General features: G+C 48.8%; 1 protein-coding gene across 3 annotated transcripts in view; it reads right to left on the bottom strand.

Moving 5' to 3' along the window:
- Nucleotides 1–8,310, bottom strand: part of ABCC8 (ATP binding cassette subfamily C member 8) — a 77,671-nt gene extending 69,361 nt beyond the window's left edge. For 2 of the 3 annotated variants that reach the window (XM_086677856.1, XM_086677857.1), the window contains exons 1-3: nt 8,050–8,309; nt 6,707–6,848; nt 1,495–1,616 (exon numbers count right to left, since the gene is read on the bottom strand). In XM_086677856.1, the coding sequence (XP_086533982.1) occupies nt 1,495–1,616; nt 6,707–6,848; nt 8,050–8,197 (412 nt within the window). In that variant the 5' untranslated portion in view covers nt 8,198–8,309. Of the gene's footprint in view, nt 1–1,494; nt 1,617–6,706; nt 6,849–8,049 lie in introns of all 3 variants that reach the window. The other variant, XM_086677858.1, reaches the window with a different exon arrangement.
- Between the last annotated feature and the right edge of the window lie 16,851 nt (nt 8,311–25,161).

Here is a 25,161-nt window from a genome sequence, read left to right as displayed (position 1 = left end):
CCCGACAGAGTCCAGCTCCCACCCTACATGGGAAAATACCCTCTGCCCCCTCATGACACTGTGCTGTCTCTGGCTTGGCACAGAGTGTTCCAGACTCCAGATGCCAATTAGATGTTGTGACTCCTAAAAATCATAGCCTGACTTAATGACACACAGTCTGACCACAGCCTAACAGTCAGAGGTACAGCCCTGACCTTCGACATGCAGACTGAGCCAAACACAGAGGTAGACCTCCAGATTTATACCTTTGGCCCAAGTGGTTTGATTACCCTTAGACACACAGTCTCAGAAGCAGTTAAGAGCCTCCTTGGGTGCCAGACTCCTGGGATCTAGACCTGGTTCTGCCCCTTGACCGGTAGGGCAGACTAGTAAAATCACTTAAGCTCTGAGTCTCAATTTCCTGTTGTGTAAAGGGGAGATAATAATAGTACCTACCTCTTAGTGTTGTTATAAGGATCAAATGAGTTAATATATGTAAAATGTTTAGGACATATCTGACACATAGCAAGTGTTAAATGAATGTTCGCTGTCATTGTTTGTAACCTCTCTGAGTTCAGTGTCCACATCTGTAGAATGGGGATAACAATGATACCCATACGGAGATTGTGGAAATCAAGTGAAATAATACATGTAAGCCTGGCACGCAGTACATGCTCAACAAACATCAATAGTCATTCCCCGGGACCCCAGCCACATAGTGTCAGAAGGTCTAAGTAAGCACTCCTTCTTGGATCTTTCTAAATGTTCACAAACTGCAGGCTCTAACTCTGGGGTCCTGGGGTCTGTGTCTTCTCTCTCCAGGAAACCTCATCCACACTCAAGCTTTAGATGCCACCTGTAAGCCCGTGACCTCTGAACGTATACATCTCCAGTCCTGACCTCCCTCAAGTGCCCGGCTCATTTATTCACCTGCTCATTTGACACATGGGTTGGCTGCTTCAAACTCAACATGTCCCAAACCCGCCCCAGCTCTCAAACCCCAGCCTCTGCTCCTTTGCCATGTCAGTTATTAATACCATCACTTGCCCAGGTGCTCAGACCCAAAGCCTAGGTGTCTTCTGTGTTCCTCTCTTGCCATTCTTTCTCTTCCTCTTTTGGCTTTGCCCACACTGGACTATTTGCCAGTTTGTTCCTACCAGAAGGCCTTTGCACTTGCTATTCCAAACCACGGAAAATTTCTTCCCCTAAATACCCGCACGCTTACTCTCATCAGAGATCTTTCCTGACCACCCTATATAGACAGCAATACAGCCATCACACTCAAAGACTTGCTCAGCTTTCTTTTCTTCACAGCATCATTCCTCCCTATTTGCTTATTCACTCTCTTTGCCTGTCTGTCTTTTCCCACACCAGAAGGCAGGGATTGTTTCAGCTCCACTTCTGAACCTCTAGCACCTAGAACAATGCCTGACACATAGTCAGTGTTCAGAAAACGTTATCTGAAGGAATGAATGGAGGTAACCATCCCTCTCCCCTCCCCTCCCTCTCCCCTACCTATCAGCAGCTTGGGGAAGTTGGAGGTCTCGATGTTGTGATAGTAGACCACGGAGGTGACAGCAGCCATGAATGCCATCCCGGCTGGCATGTACAGGTGGAGATGGCGGGATTCAGTCACCCTGGGATGGGGGAGAGGGAGAAAGAGAGAGAGATTGGAGGTAGATGGGCCAATAGCGCAGCCCAGGCTTTACGCTTCGGATTCAGCACACAGTAGGGCCTCTGGATCATACACACAGCTCCACTTCGTATACTGACAGCTCTGCCCAGCCTACACAGATCCCAAACATGCTCTTTAGTTAGGGGCCCCCGAGTCCACACAATGAGACTATGAGGGCTCAGTATCCAGGCTTTGGAACTCATGACCTTCTCTCCCTGGGTTCGTGCTTATAGAACCTGCCATGGGGAAGCCAGCTTTGGCAGTCACAGCTGGAGAGTCTTCAGCCTGGAACCACTTCTCTGGGAGTGAACACAGCTGGCTTCCTGTCCCTGGGGTCCCTTGGGCAGTACGGGGACCCATACATCACAAGTCTGTTAGTGACAGCCCCACTTAGCATGAACAGCATAAATCAGCATTGGACCCAGCCCCAGGTGGTGCAATGACAACACTGATAGTCAACATTTACTGAGCATTTACCCTGTGCCAGGCACTTTTCTAAGCACGTGATGTATATGAACTCATTTAATCTTCAGGAAATCCCACGAAGTCTGTACTCTTAGTCTCATTCTACAGTTGAGGCATAGAGAGGCTAAGAGGTCACAGTTTTGGTTTCATCCCTTGGGATGGTGATGGAGGCCAATACCAGCTCATCCCCTCCCCACTGTAACTCACAGAGGTCTCTGTGGTGGGTGGACTCTGGTCTGGTGACAAGACCTGTAGGGAGCCAGAGCTCTCTCAGATTTCACGCTTCCCCATGACTGGTGAGGAAGCTCATTACTTAATTGGCCTAACTGTGCCCTTCCACAGCTCCCTCCTACAGAAAGCAAAACCCACACTGCTCAGCCTGGCACCAAAGGTCCAGGTGATATGGCCTCAAGCCACATTTTCAGCACTGCTCAGCCCGTTATTTCTGCTGAGGCCATTTTGAGACCCCCCTCCATTCCCAGAAGGCCCCCTCCAACTTCCCGCCTCGGTGCTGCACTTGCTTGCATTGCTCCTTCTACCCAGCATGCCAAGCATCCCTGCCCTAATGAAGCTGACCGTGGGGAGAGGGCAACCACGCTTGGAGCTAACCTCCTGACTAGGCAGTCTAGGGAAGTGATATTGCAGATGGACTGAAGGTTGAGAGCGCAAGAGTAGGTGGACAACCAAGGAGAACTTCACAGAGGAGGTGGCACCAGGCTGGACTTTGAAGGGGGAACTAGAGTTCAACAGAGAAGGAGGGAGGACATGAGGAGAGCCATCAGGGGGCCCTAAGTAGTCTGGTAAGACTAGTGTATAGGGTGTAGAGGCACTATGGGCTGTTTATCAAATAACATGTTCTCCTCCTGCTTTGCTAAAAGAACCACAAGTTTGTTCTAGCAGCAGTGGGCCCAGCCCTAGGGAATGGATGGTGATTGGTTCAAGCAGCCTTGCAATTCCACACCCCTTTGCCAGTGATTGGTCTAAGGGTGGCCATATAACCCAATGCTGGCCAATGAGATGCAAAGGAAAGTCTGCAGAGGAAGATATCATGCATAAGGAAGAGACATATGAGAGCATGTCCCCTTTGCCTTTGCCTTCCTTTTTTTTTTTCTTAATTTTTTTAAATGTTTTATTTATTTTTGAGACAGAGAGAGACAGAGCACGTGCAGGGGAGGGGTGGAGAGAGAGTGAGACACAGAATCTGAAGCAGGCTCCAGGCTCTGAGCTGTCAGCACAGAGCCTGTCGCTGGGCTCAAACTCAGACTGCAAGATCATGACCTGAGCTGAAGTCAGCCGCTCAACCGACTGAGCCACCCAGGCACCCGTGCCCTAGCCTTCCTAAGTGATATCCGGAGCTTGGCAGCCATCTTGTGACCATGGGGAAAGATTCGGTAGACACACAGAGGATAAAGTAGAAAGATGGGAAGAGGCTGGGTCTCTGATGACATCACTAAGTCACCAAACCAACTAGAGAGGTGGCCTCCAGATTTCTTTTTTTTTTTTTTTAATTTTTTTTTCAACGTTTATTTATTTTTGGGACAGAGAGAGACAGAGCATGAACGGGCGAGGGGCAGAGAGAGAGGGAGACACAGAATCGGAAACAGGCTCCAGGCTCTGAGCCATCAGCCCAGAGCCCGACGCGGGGCTCGAACTCACGGACCGCGAGATCGTGACCTGGCTGAAGTCGGACGCTTAACCGACTGCACCACCCAGGCGCCCCCAGATTTCTTAATAAATGAGACCATAAATGTTGATACTTTTTAAACCTTAGTTAGTGGATATTCTCAGCAAAAGACTTATACAGGAGGTACAGGGCAGTCACTAATGGGGTCACTGGGAGCAGCCAACACCCTGTTCAGGGGTCTTCAAAACTCCTGCCTTTGTACTCCTTGAAATAAGTTTTTGAAAAAAATTATACTGCACACATTTTTAAGTTAAATGTTATATCATAAGTTTAAATAAATTCATTTTTGCAATAGGAGGTAGAAATGATAAACATTTGATATAAGTAAATAAGATGAAGATTAACCATAACTGAAATAAATATTTCATGACATAACTGAACAAAACAGACTTTGGCTGCTTTCCTGAATAATATACACTGAATTAGGTTAGAAATTAGGTAAAAGTTTTTTATATATGGGTTTTTTCCAGTGTATCGTGATCTAGGAAAACATTCTAGTTATATTGCTAAAAAAAGTATTTCCTCCCTGACTTGTACTGCTTTTGGTGTTCTAAATTCAGAGCTCCACACAAAAACAAAACCCAAAGGAAGAGAGGAAGCCCTATAGGTTTAAGATGCCTTAATTAATCACTAAATGCGGCTTACCCTAAACTAAGCCAGAGTTTGAAGACTACTGCTTTAACTAGCCTCCACTGCCCCCTGCCCCTAGACTCCCAGGTAGGTCTGCAAACCCAGGCCAGGGTGGACTGGGGGTCCCACAGGGCAGGGTCTGTGGCCTCTCCTCTTGTCTGCTCCCTTCCTATGTCCTTTCTTCATGCTTGCCTGCCCAGGGGTATGGGCCCACAGATGGAGGCCAGCAAAGACCAGGTGGCAAGTGTCCAGTTCAGGAGCCAGCCTGCCTCCTGGAGAGGAAATGGCAGTTTGCACTGAGCTGGGGAGATAGGGGATACAGATGCAGCCCCACACAGGAGGGGCTGCTGGCAGCGGGCAGGAGGGAGTCCCTGACCTGGTTCATTCTGGTCTCCCTCATTCTGGGAGATGTACTATCTGCCCAGGGCTCTGCTATTCCATTTCTGCACCCTGTCTGTGCTCTAATTTCATCCTCCATGGCCCTGTGAAGCAGGCAAGGCAGGGATTATTATGATCATTTCACAGGTAGAGAAAGTGAGGCTCAGAAAGGCTGAGTGACTGCTCTGAAGTCCTGTAGCTGATATGCAGCAGAAGCACCAGCCAATGACCCAGGTCTACCTCCTCCACAGGCAGGGTGTTTTCCTCTCTGCCACTACACTGATTATAACCCAGTGAGAATTTCTGGCCTGGGGGCTCACAAAGCATCCTTCCCCTTTTGAACATTTGTGCTGCTTTGGAAGGGGTATCTGGATGGGGGATGGGAGGTGGACTTGTCACCTGCTAGTTATGTGGCAGCAAGCATTCCAGTCTTCTTGCTCATCTGGGGGACTCTGACAACCGGGAGGAGCCCCAAGGCAAGCAGTTGTCCCAGAGACTTCTGCTGGAGCCAGCATGCAGGGACACTGGGGGTGGGACAGTGAGGTAGTGTGTATGGGCTGGGGGATCCCATCCCCCTGCTGCTGGCTGGCAGGAGTGGAATCTGGGCATGGTCTGATTCCAGCTCAGAGTGGTTGGACTTCTGATATTTTAGCCACATGCCCTCCACCCTCCACCACCCCCTCACCCAGGCAGTCGCTCAGCCTTCCTCCATGAGATGGCTGCTTCATCTCCTCCTTCTGCACCCCCGCTGCTGACACACCATTTCTGGCACTGTCATCTCTCACCTAGACTACTGTAATCACCTCCTAGGTGCTGTTTCTACCTCCAGCCTCTCCCTGCCTCCAGGCTGCCCTGGACACCTCCCAGGGTCCTCACCCCAAAATGCTGTGCTGACCATGTGTCTCTTCTGTTCCAAACTGCTGACAAAACCCAACCCAGACACGGCCTAGCATTCCAAGCCCTCCTGGAGAGGCCCCCACCCTGACTTCCAAGCCCCAGCATCCATCACTCCCTGCTTGTGTTTCATGCTCCAGCCCCCAAGCACTACTCTCACCCCAACCTGCTTTCCTTTCAGTGCCTTTATTCCCCCTCCCTCCTGACTCACTGGCCCTCCCTCTCCGGAACTCCTCTGCTGTCAGACCTTGTCATACCTCCAGACTCAGCTCAGGAGCCCCTCAGTCACGAAGCTTGCCCAGTCCTGCCTTCCTCTCTCCTCCCAGAGTTCTTACTTGTACCATCATTTCATTTCTTCTCTTAAGGAGTCAATAAATATCTATGCGGCTTTGTCACGTGCCTTGTGCTGTGACTATAAAGATGGATAAAACCCAACTCTGAAGACTTTCTCACTCAGGGGGAGACAGTTTTGCAAATAGACAGAAACTTAAAATATGGTATGATCTGTGCTGTGACAGGGGTAAGGAGTGTTCTGTGAGGCCCAGAGGAAAGGTGGGTGAGGGGAGGCCTTGGGAATGAGGTTAGAGACGGTGGGGGGTGCTGACTGCGAGGACCCCAGATACTAGGCTGAGCACCTGGAAACAACTGGGAACCAAGGGAAGGTCTTAAGCAAGAGTGATTTTTATTCTTCCCAAGAAGGGAACTCTAGCAGCTTGAGGAAGAGGCAGGGCATCTTCCACAGGCATTGGGGCATTCTAATAGGCTCTAGGATTATTTCCCCAGGTCTTGGCATGCAGATCCATGTTCCCTCTACCCTGCGGCCAGGGCCTGGGTCTCACTTGTGTCCAGTATCTGGCACAGAGAGCCAACAGGACATGTTGGATAAATGGTTGCTGGATTTATCAGCAAATGCTACTGTCTCATGGAATACAGGTGAGCTGGGGTCTCCTCGGGCCTTCTGGGAAGCACCTCAGGACAGATCCACTCTCCTGAGTACTCACCCATCAGACAGGATGCCCTCTGCGATTTCACACACCAGGACGAAGAGCAGCATGAAGGTCAGGATCCAGCGCAGATTGTGCCCAGGGAAGTGGAGCCATGTGCTGTGGTGGATGTGTACCTTGGAGCTTTGACTGCCCCATCCTGCAAGGAGAGCCATGGAGAGGTGGGAAGCCTGGCTCACCAGGAAGAGGGTGCATGAACCCCAGGTGAGTGCTTGGGTATTGAGCCCACAGTGGGGAGTGTAACCATCTGTACACCTGTGCATGAGAATGCCCGAGTCTGGTACCTGTGACCTAAGTGTCCAAGCGTGAAGCCTGGACCCATGCAGGCCCTCCTATGCAGGTACTCATTTTATATACTAACCTCTTGTATGACAAATTATCATGTAAATAAGCCATTTGTTTGAGAACATATGCTTCTTCCTTATTTCTAATTGTCAGTAACTAGCAACTCTGCCTCTGCCACATCCTTCCTTTCTTAATTTTGTGACAATCTTTCCTTTCTTCCCAAAAGCTGTATATGAATTTTAAAATTTGCCCTTTAAAACATTAGAGTGAATTAACAAGTTTTGCAGATGCGGGGGGGGGGGGGGGCGGGGGGGGGGGAACACCCTGTGAGTTGACAAAGCTCTAGCCAGCTTGGAAAATTCAAGGTTCTGAAGAGAGACAAAGAGGACCACAGTGAAAAGGCACGCAGGATGGTCCTAACGGTGGTGCCCAACTTTGCAGAGGGCTTTCAAGCGGTGACGCTGGTCCAGATGGAGTAGCAGACGAGAGGACCCAAGTCCCTAGCTCCTTCCTCTCCTCCCCCACGGCGCGTGGGACCCCCAGGGACCTGCAGAGGCTACTGATCACTGTCTGGCGCAGCCCCAAAACACACAGGGGCTCACAGGGCCTCCATTCCGGCTCCCGAGGCCAGGCTGCCCTTCTCCCTGGGCCCAGCCTCGGCTGACCAGGAGAGTACCTCGGGGGAGGGGTGCCCTGTCTCCCTACACTGTACTACTGGGGGTACAGCCCGAACCCCTCCCAAACATTCCAGCGCCCACACTGCTTTTCCTGTTCTCCATTTCAGCTTCGGCTCTGCGGTGGAAAACTTGGGGGTCCCCTGAGTCACGAGCGTCCTGTGTTTGGTGCACCTCAGGGAAGGAGGGGATGGCAGGGCCGGCGAGTGCGGGGACCACGGGATACAACACAGAGAAGGGGACCCCGGGAGGGAGGCGACTGCCGGTCGGTCGCGGGGCCCGAGGGGGGAAAGGGAGCGGTGTGGTGCGCGGCGGCGCCTCCTCCTCCTCCTCCCTCCCCGCCTGTGCCCTCCCCTCCTCCGCCGCTCCCCGCGCGCTCACCGATGAAGAGGATGGGGAAAGTGATGAAGAGCAGGAAGACGTGAGGCACCACGTTGAGCGCGTCCACGAAGCAACCGTTGTTGAGGACGCCCTGGTCCACCCGGTAGGCGGCCGAGTGGTTCTCGCTGCCGCAGAAGGCCAAGGGCATGGCGGCGCGGGCGCGGGCGCGGGCGCGGTCTGGGGCTCCGGCACCGGCTCCGGCTGCGGCTGGCTCCACGAGCCTCCCGCGCCTCTGTCCCTCGCGGCTCGGCGGTCCGACCCGGCAGTCAGGCCCCCGCCCCACCCCCGCGGGCCCCGCCCCGCCGGCGCTCCCGCTCCCCCCCACCCCGCCTCGCGCCACTACCTGCGGGGCCGGGGGGCGGCCAGGAGCCTGAGCGGCCGGGCGTTCCAGCTGTGGTGGCCTGCGCGCCCAGATGTACTGGGGACGCTTTGAGTGCCCCGCTCCACGCGTGCGCTGCAGGAGAGGGGGGAAGCAGGCTGGGTGGGTGGGCACGCTCGAATCTAGGTGGGAGGGATGCGGGGTGCACAAAGGAGGAAGATCCGAGTGGGTGCTGAGTGCGCGCTTTCGGGCCTGAAGGGCGAGCTCACTGTCCCTGGGCTGAGATGTGGGTTCACCTGGGCTTGGCGAGGGTGGGTGTCGTTAGATCAGAGGGTCCTGGTGGGGGCAGAGTGGAGCAAGCCCTCACCCCACAAAGATAAGAAAAGCAGGGAAGATTTGGGGAACACTTCAAATATTTTTCAAAAGTGGTTCCAGGTGCCGTGAGCTCCTAGGTGCTTTACAATGCATCCAGCGCTTTCGCAAACGAGATCTCTCAACACTCTGGCTAAGTACGGGTTATACTTTTTCCTATTTTCCTGATGAGGCAGTAGAGGCTCAGGGAGGTTACATGATTGAGCCAAGGTCTCACTGCCAAAAAGTTAAGGAACCATAACTTGAGCGCAGCTCCTCTGATCCCTTCTTTCGCCCCCCACTCATCTCTGTCAGGCATGCCTCTAATACATTAGAACATTCCAGTGACTGTCAGGTGAATGGGTACCTGCTCAAGACTGAAAAAGGGGCACTTATGAAATTAAGCCCAGTGAAAACAGTGGGAGGCAGCCAGGACGGGTGGAAAGAGAGAATGCCTCCCCTAGCCCCCTCCAGCTGGGATGTATTCTTAACCTGGTACCAACAGGCTTGATGAGTTAAAGGACCTGGGGGAATTGAAAAGACAATGCAATGCATTCCCACACTTCTGGAGAAATTCCCACAGGTCCCTGACCAAAAAAAAAGTTTGAAGGGAAAATGGGATTTTAGGTTGAATTTTAAAAGAATTCTCCGAGTTAGAGGTATGAGCATAAATACACAGTTCTCAGGAGGGGGTGGGGGACACCAAGGGAAGCTCTTTCCAGGCCTTTTCCCTAGAAGCTTCTCTGCGCCTGCTCTGAGGCTGCTGCTTTGAGTCTTTATAGGATTCTGTCAGGCAAGGCCTCAGCTCTGCCTCAGGCTCTGGAAAAGGTGAGGGCAGGAGCAGGCACCCTGGCAGAGGGCCGGTGGGGTTGGGTGAACAGCCTGGGGAGGGCAGGAGCTTAGGGTCCGAAAACCTCAGTCTCTGACTTTCTGGAACCTCTCTGAAGCCGAAAGAGGTTTCCTCCAGTATCCGCTGGATATATTTCAAAATAGTGAAAACTTGGTGGCGGTAAATTGTCTGGCACCAGCAGCAGGAATTAATTAATCCAGGGGATAATAGCCACTGAAAAGGGGATTGCTTGAGGCTGTGGGAAAAACTTATGACGTCACGTGAAAAACTAGGAGACAAAATTGTGTGTTATCATAGGATTATAAGATTTATTATATTATTATAGCCATATTATTTTTTTTTCTACGTTTATTTATTTTTGGGACAGAGAGAGACAGAGCATGAACGGGGGAGGAGCAGAGAGAGAGGGAGACACAGAATCGGAAACAGGCTCCAGGCTTTGAGCCATCAGCCCAGAGCCTGATGCGGGGCTCGAACTCACGGACCGCGAGATCGTGACCTGGCTGAAGTCGGACGCTTAACCGACTGCGCCACCCAGGCGCCCCTATTATAGCCATATTAAATATGTGTGCTTGAATGCAAGTCTGCAGGGGAAGCTCAGACTTGGAAACGACTGTTGCATTAGAGCAGAGTGAAGTATATATTAGCTCCCATTCCCGTGCTTAGTATTATTGTTACTACCATTCTCTTTCTGTGAAAACAGGACAACGAAGGTTCAGAGAGATGAGATGATGTGCCCATGGTCACCTAACAAGATTTTTTTTTCAAAGCTTTTTTGTTGTTGTTCCAAGTTTTTTTTTTTTTCTTCAAACTTTCTATTTGAAAGTCGCCATTTTATTTTTGTAGTTGCAATTTCAGTTTTTCACACTTTCGGGAACGCTATTTTTCCTTTTAGCGGTGATAATATATGAATTTTTAAAGAACAAGTCCCCAGTCCTGTCTCTGCTACTACTCGTTTGTGTGATGTTGGACAAGTTATTATTCTGTGCATCATTTTTCTCCTTTCTAAAGGAGGAAGATAATCATACAGACTCCAGAGGAGTAAAATGAGATCATGGGCATAAATATGCTTTGTAAACCAGGAAGATAATCCAGCCTACTTCATCCTCTAGGGGCCCACCCATGGGACTCCCTCAGTCAGTGAAGGTTATCTAGTAGTCTTTCTCTTCCTTGACATTCAGCATGCAGTGCTTGGCACAACCCACACACTTGGGTCTTCCGGGCCATTTGAAATAAACAGAAGGCCAAGTTCAATCCAAGCTGGACCCAAGTGTAAAGGACTTAAGGGATCATCAGCTGGGACTACAGGTGTTAGGTCTGGGGACTGAAGAGGGCGCCACGGTTGCCATCTCTAGCACAAGCCTGCTGTGCGACTGTGACCAAATTCCCACCTTCCTACACCTAGCTGTATAGAGAGGATGCTCTTCGCACTGCCCGCCAAGTAGGTGCTAGAGTTACTTTGGAAAGTAGCTTTCCAAAAGTCAGGTGCACAAGGAGGCATGGAAGGACTTCTGCTGTAGTATGTATTATAATTTTGGAAACAATTAAAATGGTCATCAATAGAGGGCTGGTTAAAACAAACCAAACGAAAAACATAGTATTATCCATACTGTGGAATACTGAGACAGTCCAGAGACTAAAGTAGGGATATATATTCTGACATGGAAAGATGTCCCAGGCATATATGTAGAACAGCCTGTGACATGAAACCATTTATTTCTACAACAGAAGGAGGCACAGAGCTACACATGTCTCTATGAGGAGGCACTGGGTCTCCTGCTTTCCCACTTCCAACAAGGTAGCAGGCTTCTGAGTGGGGGGAGGGGGACTAGAAGAAGGGCAGGCACCAAAACCTTGCTACCAGCAAGGGTATTCCCCTTTGAGAATTCTCAGCCTTCCTTCTGGCAAAATGGAAAACCTGGGATGGATTTCAGAAACCTGGATTCTTGTGCCCACTGGTGTACTGGGTAAGTGTGACCGCAGGCAGGGCCCCTCCCCTCCTTTGTGCCAGGAAAGGGTTGGTGCACACCTTCAGAAAGGTCCCTTCCAGCCCTGATGTTGTTCAGGCTTTAGTTCCTTGTCTCTATCTGGCTGACCAGGTGTGTCAGTGACCATGGCAGTGGGGGTCATCAGGTTAATAATGGTGACATCATAGAATGGGGGGATATTTCAAGAAATTAAGCATTTCAATAATCCCAATCCACAGTGAGCTGGTTAAAAACAAACAAAAACAAAAATTATGCTATCATCCATACTATGCAACAAGTAAGAATAAAATAAGGGTATCTGTAGAGAAGATATCATCACCCTCCCCTCCATACCCCACCCCCCTGCAGGCAGGTGGCTGTGAAGCTGAGATAGAGCAGAAAGCAGACAATTGGTGTGTTCAAAGCCTGTGTCTGCAGGGAAACTTAGAAGACTGTAAAATCACTAAAAGAGAGAATTGAATTATAGACAAAATGTCAGGGCTGGAACCTGGACGGGAAAAGTCATTTTCCCTTTCACCTCCATCCTGCCCCATTGTCAAGAGGAGGGGAGGGGAGGGAGTTCTTGAGAACAGGAACCTGTGCCCAGCCTCTTTGCCTGCCTGCTGTGTATGTGTGTATACTGGGCAGGACAGGGTAGGGGGGAAAGCTACCCAGCAAGGGAAAGGCTGTGTGTAGATTATGCTAGAAAATCCATACCAGGACTATTTTGAAGAAAGTTTCCCTTGCCCCAGGGTACAGCCACCAGCCTGAAGGATGCAGGGGACCCTCAGCAGTACTTACGTGGGTGTTTGCTACAGAAACAAGATGGAGCCTCCCCAAGTCTCTTGGCACCACAGAACCAGGCAGGGAGGTGGGAAGAAATGTCAAGAAAGCCCCATGTTAACTACCTGCCTGCTGGAGTGGGGGCTTGAAGTAGAAATTCAGTAACATTTTTGTTCTCACCCACTGAAGTTGCGGTCCAGGATCATGCTCACTATAATAATATAACCCAGAAGGGCAACTCCATTCATGGCCTGGTTGCTCTATATCCTTGAGGCCCCTCGAGGTCACATTAATTCTCTCATTGCATCCCCCCAAATATCCAGCTCCCCATCGCATGGCTTAGAAGTGGAGGCTTTGCTAAACTCTCCAGGGGAGGTGCAAAGACATGATTCCCATACCTCCCAGAAGAAACTTAGTAAAATTCCACCATTTCTCTACCCCCAAAGGTCTTCTCCCTTGTGTATATCTTATATCTCCTCTTCCTTTCTTCCACACAGCCTTTCTGAAAAAACACACGCCTCATTTTTTTTCCAGAGCATTTCAGCATTTGCTTTCAGCCTGTGTATGTACTCAGGGTTTCTCAAGCATGCCTCATTTCCCTTCCTGAGCTGCTGACCATCCTCAAACCTGCTGCCTTTCTGGACAGATGGTGGAGAGCGGCACAGAGAGAGAGAATAAGATTATCTCCTTTTTGCTTCACCAACATCTGTTGGGTGTGCTTAGTACATGTCACACACTTTACCTGTTTTACATCACAGAGTAACTGCCTAGTAGTTACTGTTAGCAGGGAACTGAGGGTCAGAGGAGTTAAGCCCTTTTCCCAAGATCACACAGCTGGGAATTGGTAGAGAAAGGATTCAAATCCGGTCATGCTTGACTTCAAAGACTGTGCTGTTAACCACTTCCCAAAGGGATGCTGGGGCTGCTGAGGATTCTTCTGCTCCTGAGACTATCTCCTGAGGAGGGAGTGTGGGCACCAAAGAACAGACCTTTGGGGAAACCTGCCCATCTGCACATTTTGCCTTTTCTCTGTGAAACCTGCCCATCTGCACATTTTGCCTCCAGATGGGAGGACTTGAGTGCCAGGGGCCCTGCTGACTGGGGCCTCTTTCTGTGGGTGAAGCGGGCACACAAATGACCCTGCAGTGATTTGCTGTGGAGACAACTTCTATTAGTGGCCAATGGGAATGATCACAGGGGTCCCATGAGGTGTGCTGGCCTGCTTCTGTCCTCACCCGAGGCCACACTGCAGCAGAATCTCCATCTGGGCTCCACCAAAAAGGATGCCTCTCTCTGGCACAGCCTGGCCCCTGACAGGTGCCCTCTGGCAGGCACAGCAGGCCTCAGCTGCCTGGGCCTGGAGGGCCTGCCAGAGCTGGGGCTGAGGCCAGGTGAGGTGGGTGCCACTGGACAAACTGTCTTGGTCTCAGCTTCCTCCTCCCCTTCGAGGCATCTCATCTCCTGTCCACTGGACAGAGGGGAAGTTCAGGTCCCAGCTCCACCCCTGACCAGACTTGTGAGCTTAGGCAAGTCTGCCTCCCGGACGCTTGACTATAAGAGAGGAGGAATAATCCCTCCCTCGTGGATCATGAGGGTGAGAAAGCCTGGCACACACTAGACCTCATGGCAAGCTTTTCCATTTTCAGACCAGCTGAGGGTTTCTTGCCCCAAATCCCAAGATGTCTTCCCCCTTTCTCCCCTACCCCGTTTGTTTTTGAGGTATAACTAACATACAACATTGTATATGTTTAGGATGTACAAAATAAGGTACAACTATGTATATATTGTTATATAGTTATAGTTAACATCCATCACCTCACATACAATATTTTCCTTGTATGAGAATTTTTAGGACCTACTCTTTTAGCGACTTTCAAATATACAATAGAATATTGTTAACTATAGTCATTACGCTATATATTACATTCCCTAAGCAAAACTAATTTTTCTTATAGTGGACAGTTTTTACCTTTCGACCACCTTTACACACTTCCTCCACCTGTCACTCCCCATCCCCTACCTCTGGTAACCACCAATGTGTTCTCTGTTTCTATGAGTTCAGCTTTTTAATTTTTTTTAATTTTAAAATAATTTTTAAATATTTATTTATTTGGGGGAGACAGAAAGAGAGAGAGAAGGAGCACGAGCAGGGGAGGGGCAGAGAAAGAGGGAGGCCTAGAATCCGAAGCAGGCTCTAGGCTCTGAGCCATCAGCACAGAGCCCAATGTGGGGCTTGAACTCACAGACTGCCCTGAGATCATGACCTCAGCCGAAGCAGCAAGCTTAACTGACTGAGCCACCCAGGTACCCCAAGTTCAGCTTTTTCAGATTCCACATGTGAGATCATATAGTACTTGTCTTTCTCTGACTTATTTAGCTTAGCATGAAGCCCTCAAGTTTCATCCAGGTTGTCACAAAGGGTAGGATTTCCTTCTTTTTATGGCTGAATGATATTCCAGTGTGTGTGTGTGTGTGTGTGTGTGTGTGTGTGTGTGTGTGTGTATACCACATTTTCTTTATTCATACATCGATGGACGCTTAGGTTGTTTCCATGTCTTTGCTATGGTAAATAATGCTGCAATGCTTACTGATTTTTAGTAATTGATTTCCTACCTAAAACTTAAATGGGCCGGAACAAGGTGCCACGCCCTTTACTGCATTATCTGGCTTGATTGTTATCTCACTTTAAGGCAGGTGGTATATTTGTCATTACTCAAGTGAGAAGGCAGAGAGGAAAACCCATTTGCCCCAGGACCCCCAGCAAATTGGGTAGCAGAGCCCAGTTCCTACTTGGAGCATCCTGCTGAGAAATGGGTGAGTTGGGGATGGGGGTGGGGTAAACAAGGAAGGCAAAAAAGGGCGTTGGAAGTTATCCAGTTGGAAAGGGGTGCAAGGTGGTGCATGGGGACTTGTCTGGCGGTGGCGTCTGTAGAGCAAGCGCACAGTCCTTATTGAGACTTGGCTGCGTGAGCATGTGCCTATATTTAATGTGTATGGCTGACTTCCTTGTGCACGGGTGAATCTCTACACATAAATGGAAGTAAGTGTGGGTCATGCCTACGGCTATGATTCTGTCAGGGAGGAGGGAGGAAGACCCTTTTCTCTGGTGCTTGGGTGATGAAAGACCTCTCCATTCAGGCAAGCAGAGACCAGAACAGGAGGGAGGAAAGGAGAGAGAGAGAGTTAGGGATGAGAGAGACAGAAACACACAGCCACTACCTAACATTTACGTGCTTGAAGGAAACATTGCTGAAGTACTCCCCTCATGCCCACATAGTCAAAATCTATTTTTAGCTAACATGAGTGTATTAAAAACTTAAAATGGTGAATATATTTAATTTTAAGCTTTCTGGATAGTCCGTGCATCCTTGAGAAGATGCTCATTTAATGATGTGGGTGATCTGGGGCTTGGGCAAAGGACAGAGCCTAGAGAAGTTTTGTTTAAAAAAAAGTGAGCCCAGTGGTTTGGAGAGAAGCATCACCTTTTCCACTGGAAGTGGAGAAATCAAATTAAATTCTTCTGCTGGTCAGGCCCTGATGGAAAAGAGTTGGGGAGGAGAGTGTTGAGGTGTTGCTTGCTCCCCTAATTGGGAGAAATAACCTGGCTCAAAAATGGGTGCTTTAAGGGGCGCCTGGGTGGTGCAGTCGGTTAAGCGTCCGACTTCGGCCAGGTCACGATCTCGCGGTCCGTGAGTTCGAGCCCCGCATCAGGCTCTGGGCTGATGGCTCAGAGCCTGGAGCCTGTTTCCGATTCTGTGTCTCCCTCTCTCTCTGCCCCTCCCCCGTTCATGCTCTGTCTCTCTCTGTCCCAAAAATAAATAAACGTTGAAAAAAAAATTAAAAAAAAAATGGGTGCTTTGGGGGCACCTGGGTGGCTCAGTTGGTTAGGTATCTGACTCTTTTTTTTTTTTTTTTTTTACATTTTATTTATTTTTGAGAGAGAGAGAGAGACAGAGAGAGAGAGAACAAGTGGGGGAGAGTCAGGGAGAGAGGGAGATACAGAATCCGAAGCAGGCGCCAGGCTCTGAGCTGTCAGCACAGAGCCCCACGTGGGGCTCTAACTCACAAACCGTGAGATCATGACCTGAGCCAAAGTCAAATGCTTAACTGACTGAGCTACTCAGGCGCCCTGGCATCTGACCCTTGATCTTGGCTCACGTCATGATCTCACAGTTCTTGGGATTGAGCCCCATCTCAGGCTCTGCTTTGACAGTGTGGGCTTGCTTGGGATTCTCCCTCTCCCTCCCTCCCTCTCTGCGATTCCCCCTTTCTCAAAATAAACAAACTTAAAAAGCATTTTTAAAAAGGGATGCTTTGATTTGTAACTGAGGCAATTAGCCAATCAATTAACAGGCATTTATTAGGTGTCCATTGGGTGCCAGCTGGGTTCCTTTGTAACCCTGCAAAGTATTAGTGTGTCCTTAGGAAAGTGAGGCCCAGAGAGGCTAAGGGACTTGCCCTAACTCACACAGCCAGTGAGATGCATAGCCTAGATTGAAATCCGGGTTCAGCTGGGTGTGGAACCCATGTGCTTCTCATACCAGTGGTTCTCAGAGTGTGCAGTCCCTGGACCACATCACTTGGGAATTTGTTAGAAATTGACTATATCTGAAACTCCGGAAGTAGAGTTTAGAAGTCTATTTTAGTGACTCTTCCATGTGATTCTGATGTGTGTAATATTTGAGAACCGTTGCTCTCTACTACATTGTCTCCTGATAAAGAATAACAGATTGTCCCTGCCTTCAGGGGCCTCCAGTCTGGTTGGGAAAACAAGATAAACACATTTATGAAAAAAAAAAAAAGGTGACTGATCTTGGAGAGGTAGACTCTTGGAAGCTTTGGGGGAAAATGTGGTCTTGAGGGATGGACCAGCCTATGTGGGTGAAGAAGTAGGGGTAACTCTGGTTGGGGAGGGATATCAGTGTGTAAAGGTGGGAGGGCTGGAACAAGACTTCCCAGATGCAGTGAGTAAACCAGTGAGTCTTGCTGGGCGGGGGCACATTGAGAAGAGTTGTGGAAAATAATGGAGGCTGGGTTGCTAGTGCTGGAAGTTAGCTCAGGAGCTCCCTGCATAGACTTTTCCCCTACAGATGGGCACTCTTCATTTGACAATCCATAGTAAGGGAGGACCTGTTGTGTGTGCCCAGCACCGGCCATGGAGGCTAAAAACAGGCTCCCTCACCCACTGACTACCTGCTTCTCAGCTTTCAGCACTGGGCTCAAATGTCACTCCCTTGGTGAAACCTTCCCTGAGCCTCCTCCAAGCTCAACCACTAAAAGGTCCCTGCCTTGGGTCTCCCAGCCCCTTGTGCAGTCCGTGTCACTGCCTTTACCACCCAGTACTGTGATGATTCATTTGTGGTTCTGCCTGCCCCACTGTGCTGGGGGCTGCTTGAGAGCTGAGACTGTCTCATGTAGCTTTGGTTCTGGCACAGAGCAGGTGCTCAACCTCAATAAATATTTGCTAAATGAATGAATGAGTAGACGAATGAGCGAAAGAATCAATCAGTGGTAATGTTTACCCATGGACGAACCAGCTGTGTGCTTGCTCAGCTAGGTGAAAAATTGATGTCTGTAAGTTGTATTCAACTTTCTCATTGACTTACATCATTAAGGTGCATTTTCTTTGTCTTTGACAGATTCTTCATTCATTTGTTGGTGTGTCTTTATTGAGCACATACTGTGTGCTGGGCACCTTACTAGTTGTGGTGAATACAGGGCTTACGCAAAAGGAGCTCGCTGTTCAATCTTTTGGGAGTTCCTAAGACCTTGCTATTAAGATTTTTGCTTTTTGTTTTCATTGGCACCCTTTTATGAGAGTGGATTTAGCCTCTTCTGGGTCACAGATACTTTTGAAAACGATAAAAGCTTTAGATCACTTCTTCAAAAGGAGATTTAATTGCTGGTGTTCATAAACTCTCCGTAAGTCCATCTGTGGACACCAAATTAGGAACTGGCTGCTGCAGGGGTGGCTGTTGGACTATGCTGAGGGTTTGGGGCCACATCAGCTAGAATTTTGCTCCATGATATCTGTCAAGTAAGTGATGGGACCTTAATAGTAGAGTCGGAGCTGACTTGCTGTTCTCAGGATTGCTCTTGACTGATGAAGAGTCTGTGGCCAGAGTGGTCAGCTCTGCAGCATCTAGGCAGAGAGGAGAAGTTCTACTTCCTCGGGTGAGTGCCTACATCACTTGCCTGTGATGCTTGCCAAGAACCTCCATTTCCTGCCCACCTGTGACCAGCATGTGGACTGTGGGGAAATACAATTTCTTTTATTTCTCAGTGCTCTTGCAAAATGCCCTACCCTCCTGACACTTGGAAATGTATAAGTTATAAAGGCAGGGAATTTTTGTTCTCACTTTCCCTGGAAGCATTTTGCTCTTTATGTACCATGAGAATTAGATCTGTAGCCATTTGTCCAAATAATTGCTCTTATCCAAAAGGATAATCAGATGTACCCAGCAGTTCCACTTGTGGGTGTGTGTCCAACGTAATTGAAAACATAGTCTCAAAGAGATATTTGCACACCCATGTTTGGAGCAACGTTACTCACAACAGCCAAATGTGGAAGCAACTCAAGCATCCATCAACAGAGGAATGGATAAGCAAAATATGGTATATCCACACAATGGAGCATGATTCAGCCTGAATAAAGGAAGGACATTCTGAAACATGCTACAACGTGGGAACACCTTGAGAAAATCATGCTAAGTGAAATAAGCCAGTCACGAGAAGACAAATACTGTATGATTCCACTTAGGTGAAGTACCTAGAGTCAAATTCAAAGGCAGAAAGAGTTGTGGCTGCCAAGGGCTGAGGGGAAGAGAGAACGGGGAGTTACCGTTTAATGGGCACAGAGATTTGGGTCTGCAGGAGAAAAGGAGTTCTGGAAGTGGGTAGTGGTGATGGCCGCACAATAATGTGAATGTGCTGAATAAGTCAACCGTGCACTTAAAATGGCTAAGATGGTAAACTCATCTTCTGTGTATCTTACCACATTAAAAAAAAAAAAAGATAATAAAACTTCTCTGATCTCCCCAAGAGGGCCAAAGTGTTACAGCCGGGACCAGGTCCCTAAGGTAAGCCCCTAAGGTGCCAGGATGGTTAGAGCTTTATCTCCCTAGGTGTGTACCTTCTAAAAGTCTAGGTTGAGATGATGCATAAGGGCACTTGTACCCCAATGTTTATAGCAGCACTCTCAGCAATAGCCAAATTATGGAAAAGAGCCTAAATGTCCATCAACTGATGAATGGATAAAGAAATTGTGGTTTATATACACAATGGAGTACTACGTGGCAATGAGAAAGAACAAAATATGGCCCTTTGTAGCAACGTGGATGGAACTGGAGAGGGTGATGCTAAGTGAAATAAGCCATACAGAGAAAGACAGATACCATATGTTTTCACTCTTATGTGGATCCTGAGAAACTTAACAGAAACCCATGGGGGAGGGGAAGGAAAAAAAACAAAAAGAGGTTAGAGTGGGAGAGAGCCAAAGCATAAGAGACTCCTAAAACTGAGAACAAACTGAGGGTTGATGGGGGGTGGGAGGGAGGGGGAGGGTGGGTGATGGGTATTGAGGAGGGCACCTTTTGGGATGAGCACTGGGTGTTGCATGGAAACCAATTTGACAATAAATTTCATATATTGAAAAAAAAAAGCCTAGGGTGAGAATCCATGATCCTTTCCATCCCTTCTCAAAGAAATGAAGTTTTTCTGCCCTCCTTTTTCTGGAGGGCAGTGGGATGGCCACCTCTCTCCTGTCTATATGTGGGGAAAATCCCTTGTTTTCCATCCCTTGCCTATGGAATGTCCCACCACTCATGTAGAGATTTTTGCATCTCATATTCATCACATCACCCTGGGGTAAGGCCCGGAGCCAAGGGGAAGGGGGGCACAACACACTTGTCATTTACTATAAAGTAATTGATAGGAAATCAGTCTCTGTTATAGCATACCTCATGTTCACACTCAGGATAAAATTAATAAAGATTCATATTAAAAACCCAACCTGCACACACACACACACACACACACACACACACACACACTCAGCTGGTGGCCTGCTGGGGGAGTAAGTGCTGCTTACCTAAAAAGGGAAGGTGGATGGAGGGCTTTCTTCACTTAACATTTCGAGAGGGGCCATAGTTCTTCCCAATTGCTCTAGTTGTTGGGGGGGGGGGCACAGAAGCAGAGTAAGGAACAAAGAGCCCACCTTTGGGAAGCCCCATCCTTGAGGGGTAAAATGAGCCCCAAGCTCCTCTTCTACAGCATCTATGCCAGATTTTTAAAAAATTAATGTAATTTGGGATCCAAGAACTGGTTCTAAGCACCTTATCTATATTTCTTTTGATTCGTTTAATTGTACATAGCAGATAGTATTTATATCTCTTTTATAATTGAAGAAAGGGAGGTAAAGCTAAAATAACACAGTTCTCAGGGCACCTAGGTGGCTCAGTCGGTTGAGCATCTGACTCTTAATTTTGGCTCAGGTCATGATCTCACGGTTTGGCTTGGGTCATGATCTTTACAGTTCATGATATTGTGTCCTGCATCAGGGGTTCTGTGCTGATAGTGTGGAGTCAGCCTGGAATTCTCCCTCTTCTCTCTCTGCTCCTCCCCCATACGTGTGCTCTCTCTCTCTCTCTCTCTCTCTCTCTCTCTCTCTCTCTCTCAAAATAAAGAAACATAAAAAATAAAATAAAATAACACAGGTCTTACTTCCCGGACATTGGGAAGCAAGTGTTGGAATCCCTGTTTTTCAGCCCTTGGGAGTTCTGTGGTCACAGAAGACCCTTCATTTCTCCATTTCTTGTCCCCAGGTGGTGGTTGAGGAACCAGCCCGGCAGCTGGGAATTGATGAGGGTTCCACATACCATGGGAGGGTTCTGGCCTCTTGAACCACAGATGCTCCTAGAATAGATCACAGGGAGAAGATAAGGGAAGAACAGGAGGAAAAGAGCAAGAGAGAGGGAGATTTGGGAGACCTTAGTGGACTCCGCTTTGTGCCTGCCCAGATCTATTTCCCTATCCTCTGGAACAGCCATCTAATTTTCCTTTTGGAACCCTTCTTTCCCTTCACTCAGACTCTGGGGTGCTGGTGGGGCTACATGGGTGGACATGTGACTCAGGCCTGGCCAATTAGGGAAGAAGGCCTTACCACCAAGTCAAGCTAACCAGAATGAGACCTCAGGATTGAGTGGAGACTATTAGCTAAATGTGCTTTTTCCACTGAGGTTGTACCAGCTATAGAATATGTTTTGAATGCTGGGGGCCATCTTGACATCACATGGGAAGGGTTCATCTGAGAATGAAGCAAACCAGAGGAGGGTAGAGACAAGGAATGGTATGATGGGTAATTTTATGAGTCAACTTGGCTAGGTCACAGCACCCAGACATTTGGTCAGATATATCTGGATGTTGCTGTATGGGAATTTTTTAGATGAAATTAACATTTAAATTAGTAGACTTTGGGGTGCTTGGGTGGTTCAGTCAGTTAAACACCCAACTCTGGACTTCTGCTCAGGTCATGATCTCACAATTCGTGAGATCGAGCCCCACGTCAGGCTCTGCGCTGACAGCTCTGAGCCTGCTTGGAATTCTCTTTCTTCCTCTCTCTGTGCATCTCCCCCCTCTCAAAATAAATAAGTAAACTTAAATTCGTAGATTTTGTGTAAAGAAGATTACCCTCCATAATGTGGGTGGGCCTCATCTAATCAGTTGAAAACCTTAATAGAAAAAAGACTGATATCCCCTGAGGAAGAGGGAATTCTGCCTTTAGACTGCCTTGAGACTTGAGCTGCACCATCAACTCCTCCCTGGGTCTCCAGCCTACTGGCCTACCCTGCAGATTTTGGACTTGCCAAGCCCCACAATTGTGTGCACCAATTCCTTGAAATCTCTCTCTGTGTCTCATGTGTGTGTGTGTTTTTCTGAAGATCCCAGACAATTTCAGATGGCCCAACAGATTCCTGACGTCACTGCTTTAACACTTGATCCAGCCAGACATGACATCAAATACTCTTAGATTTTTCACTGACGTGATCATCTTGAATTGGATTTCTGTCACAACCCAACGGGTCCATCTCAGGAGGAAGCAGGAGCTCACCCTGACTGAGCTCTTATTCGATGCCAGGCCCAGTGTTCCCCCTTTTACAATTGGCCTGGGCTTTGGAGGATGCATAGAAGTTCACCTGGGCACGAGGAGGACAAGGTAGAGTGAACATGTGCAGAGACGCAGAGAAGTGATAGAACGTGACCGGCCCTGGAAACCAGAGTGAGTGAAAGAAGCAAGTAGCAAAAGACCAGAGTGGAAAAGTTGTCAGGTAATGTAGGACTTTGAATGCCAGGCAGAGGGGTGTGACCTTGTCCTGAGGACAGCATGGACAGCCGTGGAGAGTTTGAAGGAGAGTCAGGTTTTGGCCGGTTCATTCTGCAGTGTGAAGGACACCACGAAGCAGAGAGAAGTTAGAAGCATAGAGGAATTATTTTCTGACTGGGGTTTTCCCTAATCCTCCCCAAACCACATTCCGTGTGTCGTTTCTTTCTCATCGGGTAGTATAGCATGATGGTTAATGATACGGACTTCTGGAGCCTAGTCTGCATCCTGGCTCTGCCACTTACTGTCTGTTTAACCTCAGACATGGAACTTAAGTATTGCTGCCTCAGTATCCTCAGTGAAGAGAACATCACAGTCTGTCTACCTCTTAGTAATGTCTTACAATAATTAAACATCACTATACACTTAGTGCTCGACACATAGTAAACACCTAAAAGTTAGTAGCAATCTTACTCCTACCGAGGCCTGTGGGTAGGTCCGTAGGCTGCAGATCCTAGGTCCCATGAGGACAGTTATGGCAGGCTCTCTGGCCCTCTGCCCTCTCCCTTTGCCAGCCCCACCTGACTTTCCCAGGGGGTCATTCCTGCTCCCTCCCGTTCTCACAGAGGCATGGCCAGCCCGGGCCCCAGGGAGCTGGGAAGAGTCATAGAAGGGACAGGAGGAGGAAAGGGCTTTCAACCCTGGAAACAGATTCTTATCCACATCTCAGCCTGGGGAATTAGGCTGGAATGGGTGAAAACCAGCTTCCCAGCCCCGCACAGGCCCTAAAGGGGAGTGTTGGAAGCATAGAGGCTGTAAACTTGACCCTTTTACTCTGACTTCCAGATGCAGAGGTGAGAGGCTCAAAGCCGGCTTAGTATCCCCAGGGACTTGCTGTGGGAAGCAACTTCAATGAGATGGATAAAATGCTAAAAGTTCAGAGTCAAAAGGCATCCCTGAATTCCCAGCCTTTTTAGTTATTTTTCCCACCGGGCAGTGTAGTAGAAATGGCAGCTGTGCCACCAACTTGGGTGGACCCTGGATAAGTCATCCCCTCCTTGGCCTCAATTTTCCCAAATACCCAATGATGCAGGTTAGATTCAAAGGTGGCAAATGGGGTTCCCCTTGTGGGCCACCTTTGATCAGTGATTAGTGGCTGCCTGGCCAGAGCCCCGGGACAGAAGTAGCAATGTAGGCCGTGCATGGTCCTGGGCCTGGATGGGTTTGTCTGGACACTGACGCGGAATCTCATGTCCGGCCCAGTCCCCTTGGTGGACTCTAGCTTCAGCGGAGCTCCTCATGGCCCCCACAGAAGGTCGGGAGCTGCTTTAGGGCCCCACCTCGATACACTTCCTCTGGACCTTCCCACTTCTTACCTGGTTAATGCCACTGTCTGCTGGGGAGAGCTGAGTACTTTGGGTTTAACATGGAACCACTTTCCAATGCATGAGAATTGATTTGCTTGATGATAATGAAGATGGAGTCAGGCCTCGTAAAAACGGAAGCTGAAGCTCGTTGTAGCCCACACACCCTCCCTGCTCTAAACAAACCTATGGCTTAGGGCTTGGATCACCCAAGTCCCCGGCCTCCCTTCGTTGCCTCTTCCCACCCTGCGCAGTGGCATACCTTCCTACCCTGCTCCTCTCACCAGGGGCTCAAAGCCCTCTTTATTGTGTCACTCATCAAGTCCTGATAAGCTCTGATAAACTCATTCACTCTAAGGTGCCAGTAACTAAGAATAGCGGGAGATGAATTTGAGATCCCAGGCATCAACAAGCTAAAGGTTTCTACAGCAGTATTTGCGGGTCACAAGAGGAAGTAATCATCACCGAACAGCAAAACGCTATTTGTTCTTCACGTGTGGGGAGAATTGTTCTAACAACAATCTAGAACTTGATATGTTCCAGTGAGGGTTGCCCGGCCCCATACAACATACAGTGGAGAAAGGTACGGTCCCTTGAGCAAGAGCGCCTGGGTTTGGAATGCCAGCTCCACTACCTCCTCCCATGTGACGTAACAAAAGTCACTTAACCTCTTCGTCCCTCAGTCTTCTCTTAATAAAATGGAGTTGGTGACAACAGTGGTATCTACCTCATAGAGTTAAGGGGAGCAGATGAACTTAGTGCTTAGAACAGTACGTGACATACAGTCAATGCCATCTAAGTGTTGGCTGTTATCTCTAGGCTCCTCAGGGGGGGCTGTGGATCAGTTCCAGTCATTGCAGTTTGAGATGGCAGACACCAGGGTCGAGCCCAGGCCCAGCATGCAGCAGATGTCAGCAGAGATGAACTCCCTCCTTTTACCTTCATCTTGGAATTGTCTCCAGAGCCAGGTTAGAGGCCAGATAAGAAAAAACGGAGAATTCCTCAGTGTGATTGCTGTCTCTGGAAACCAGCTATTAGGAGGTCATTGTGGCCTTGTCTCCACTAAGATCAAAAAGGCCAGCAGTTTCTCTCTCTCTCTTTTTCTCTCTGCCCCTTCCATTGAACATGACTCGCTACACATAGTCCCTGCTGCCTCAGCA

The sequence above is a fragment of the Puma concolor genome, chromosome D1 (assembly GCF_028749965.1).
Source record: "Puma concolor isolate L17-30 chromosome D1, mPumCon1.1.hap2, whole genome shotgun sequence".
In the NCBI taxonomy this organism is placed as follows: domain Eukaryota; kingdom Metazoa; phylum Chordata; class Mammalia; order Carnivora; family Felidae; genus Puma; species Puma concolor.
The sequence above is the reverse complement of the archived record's forward strand: the minus strand, read 5'-3'. Positions and strand labels throughout refer to the sequence as shown.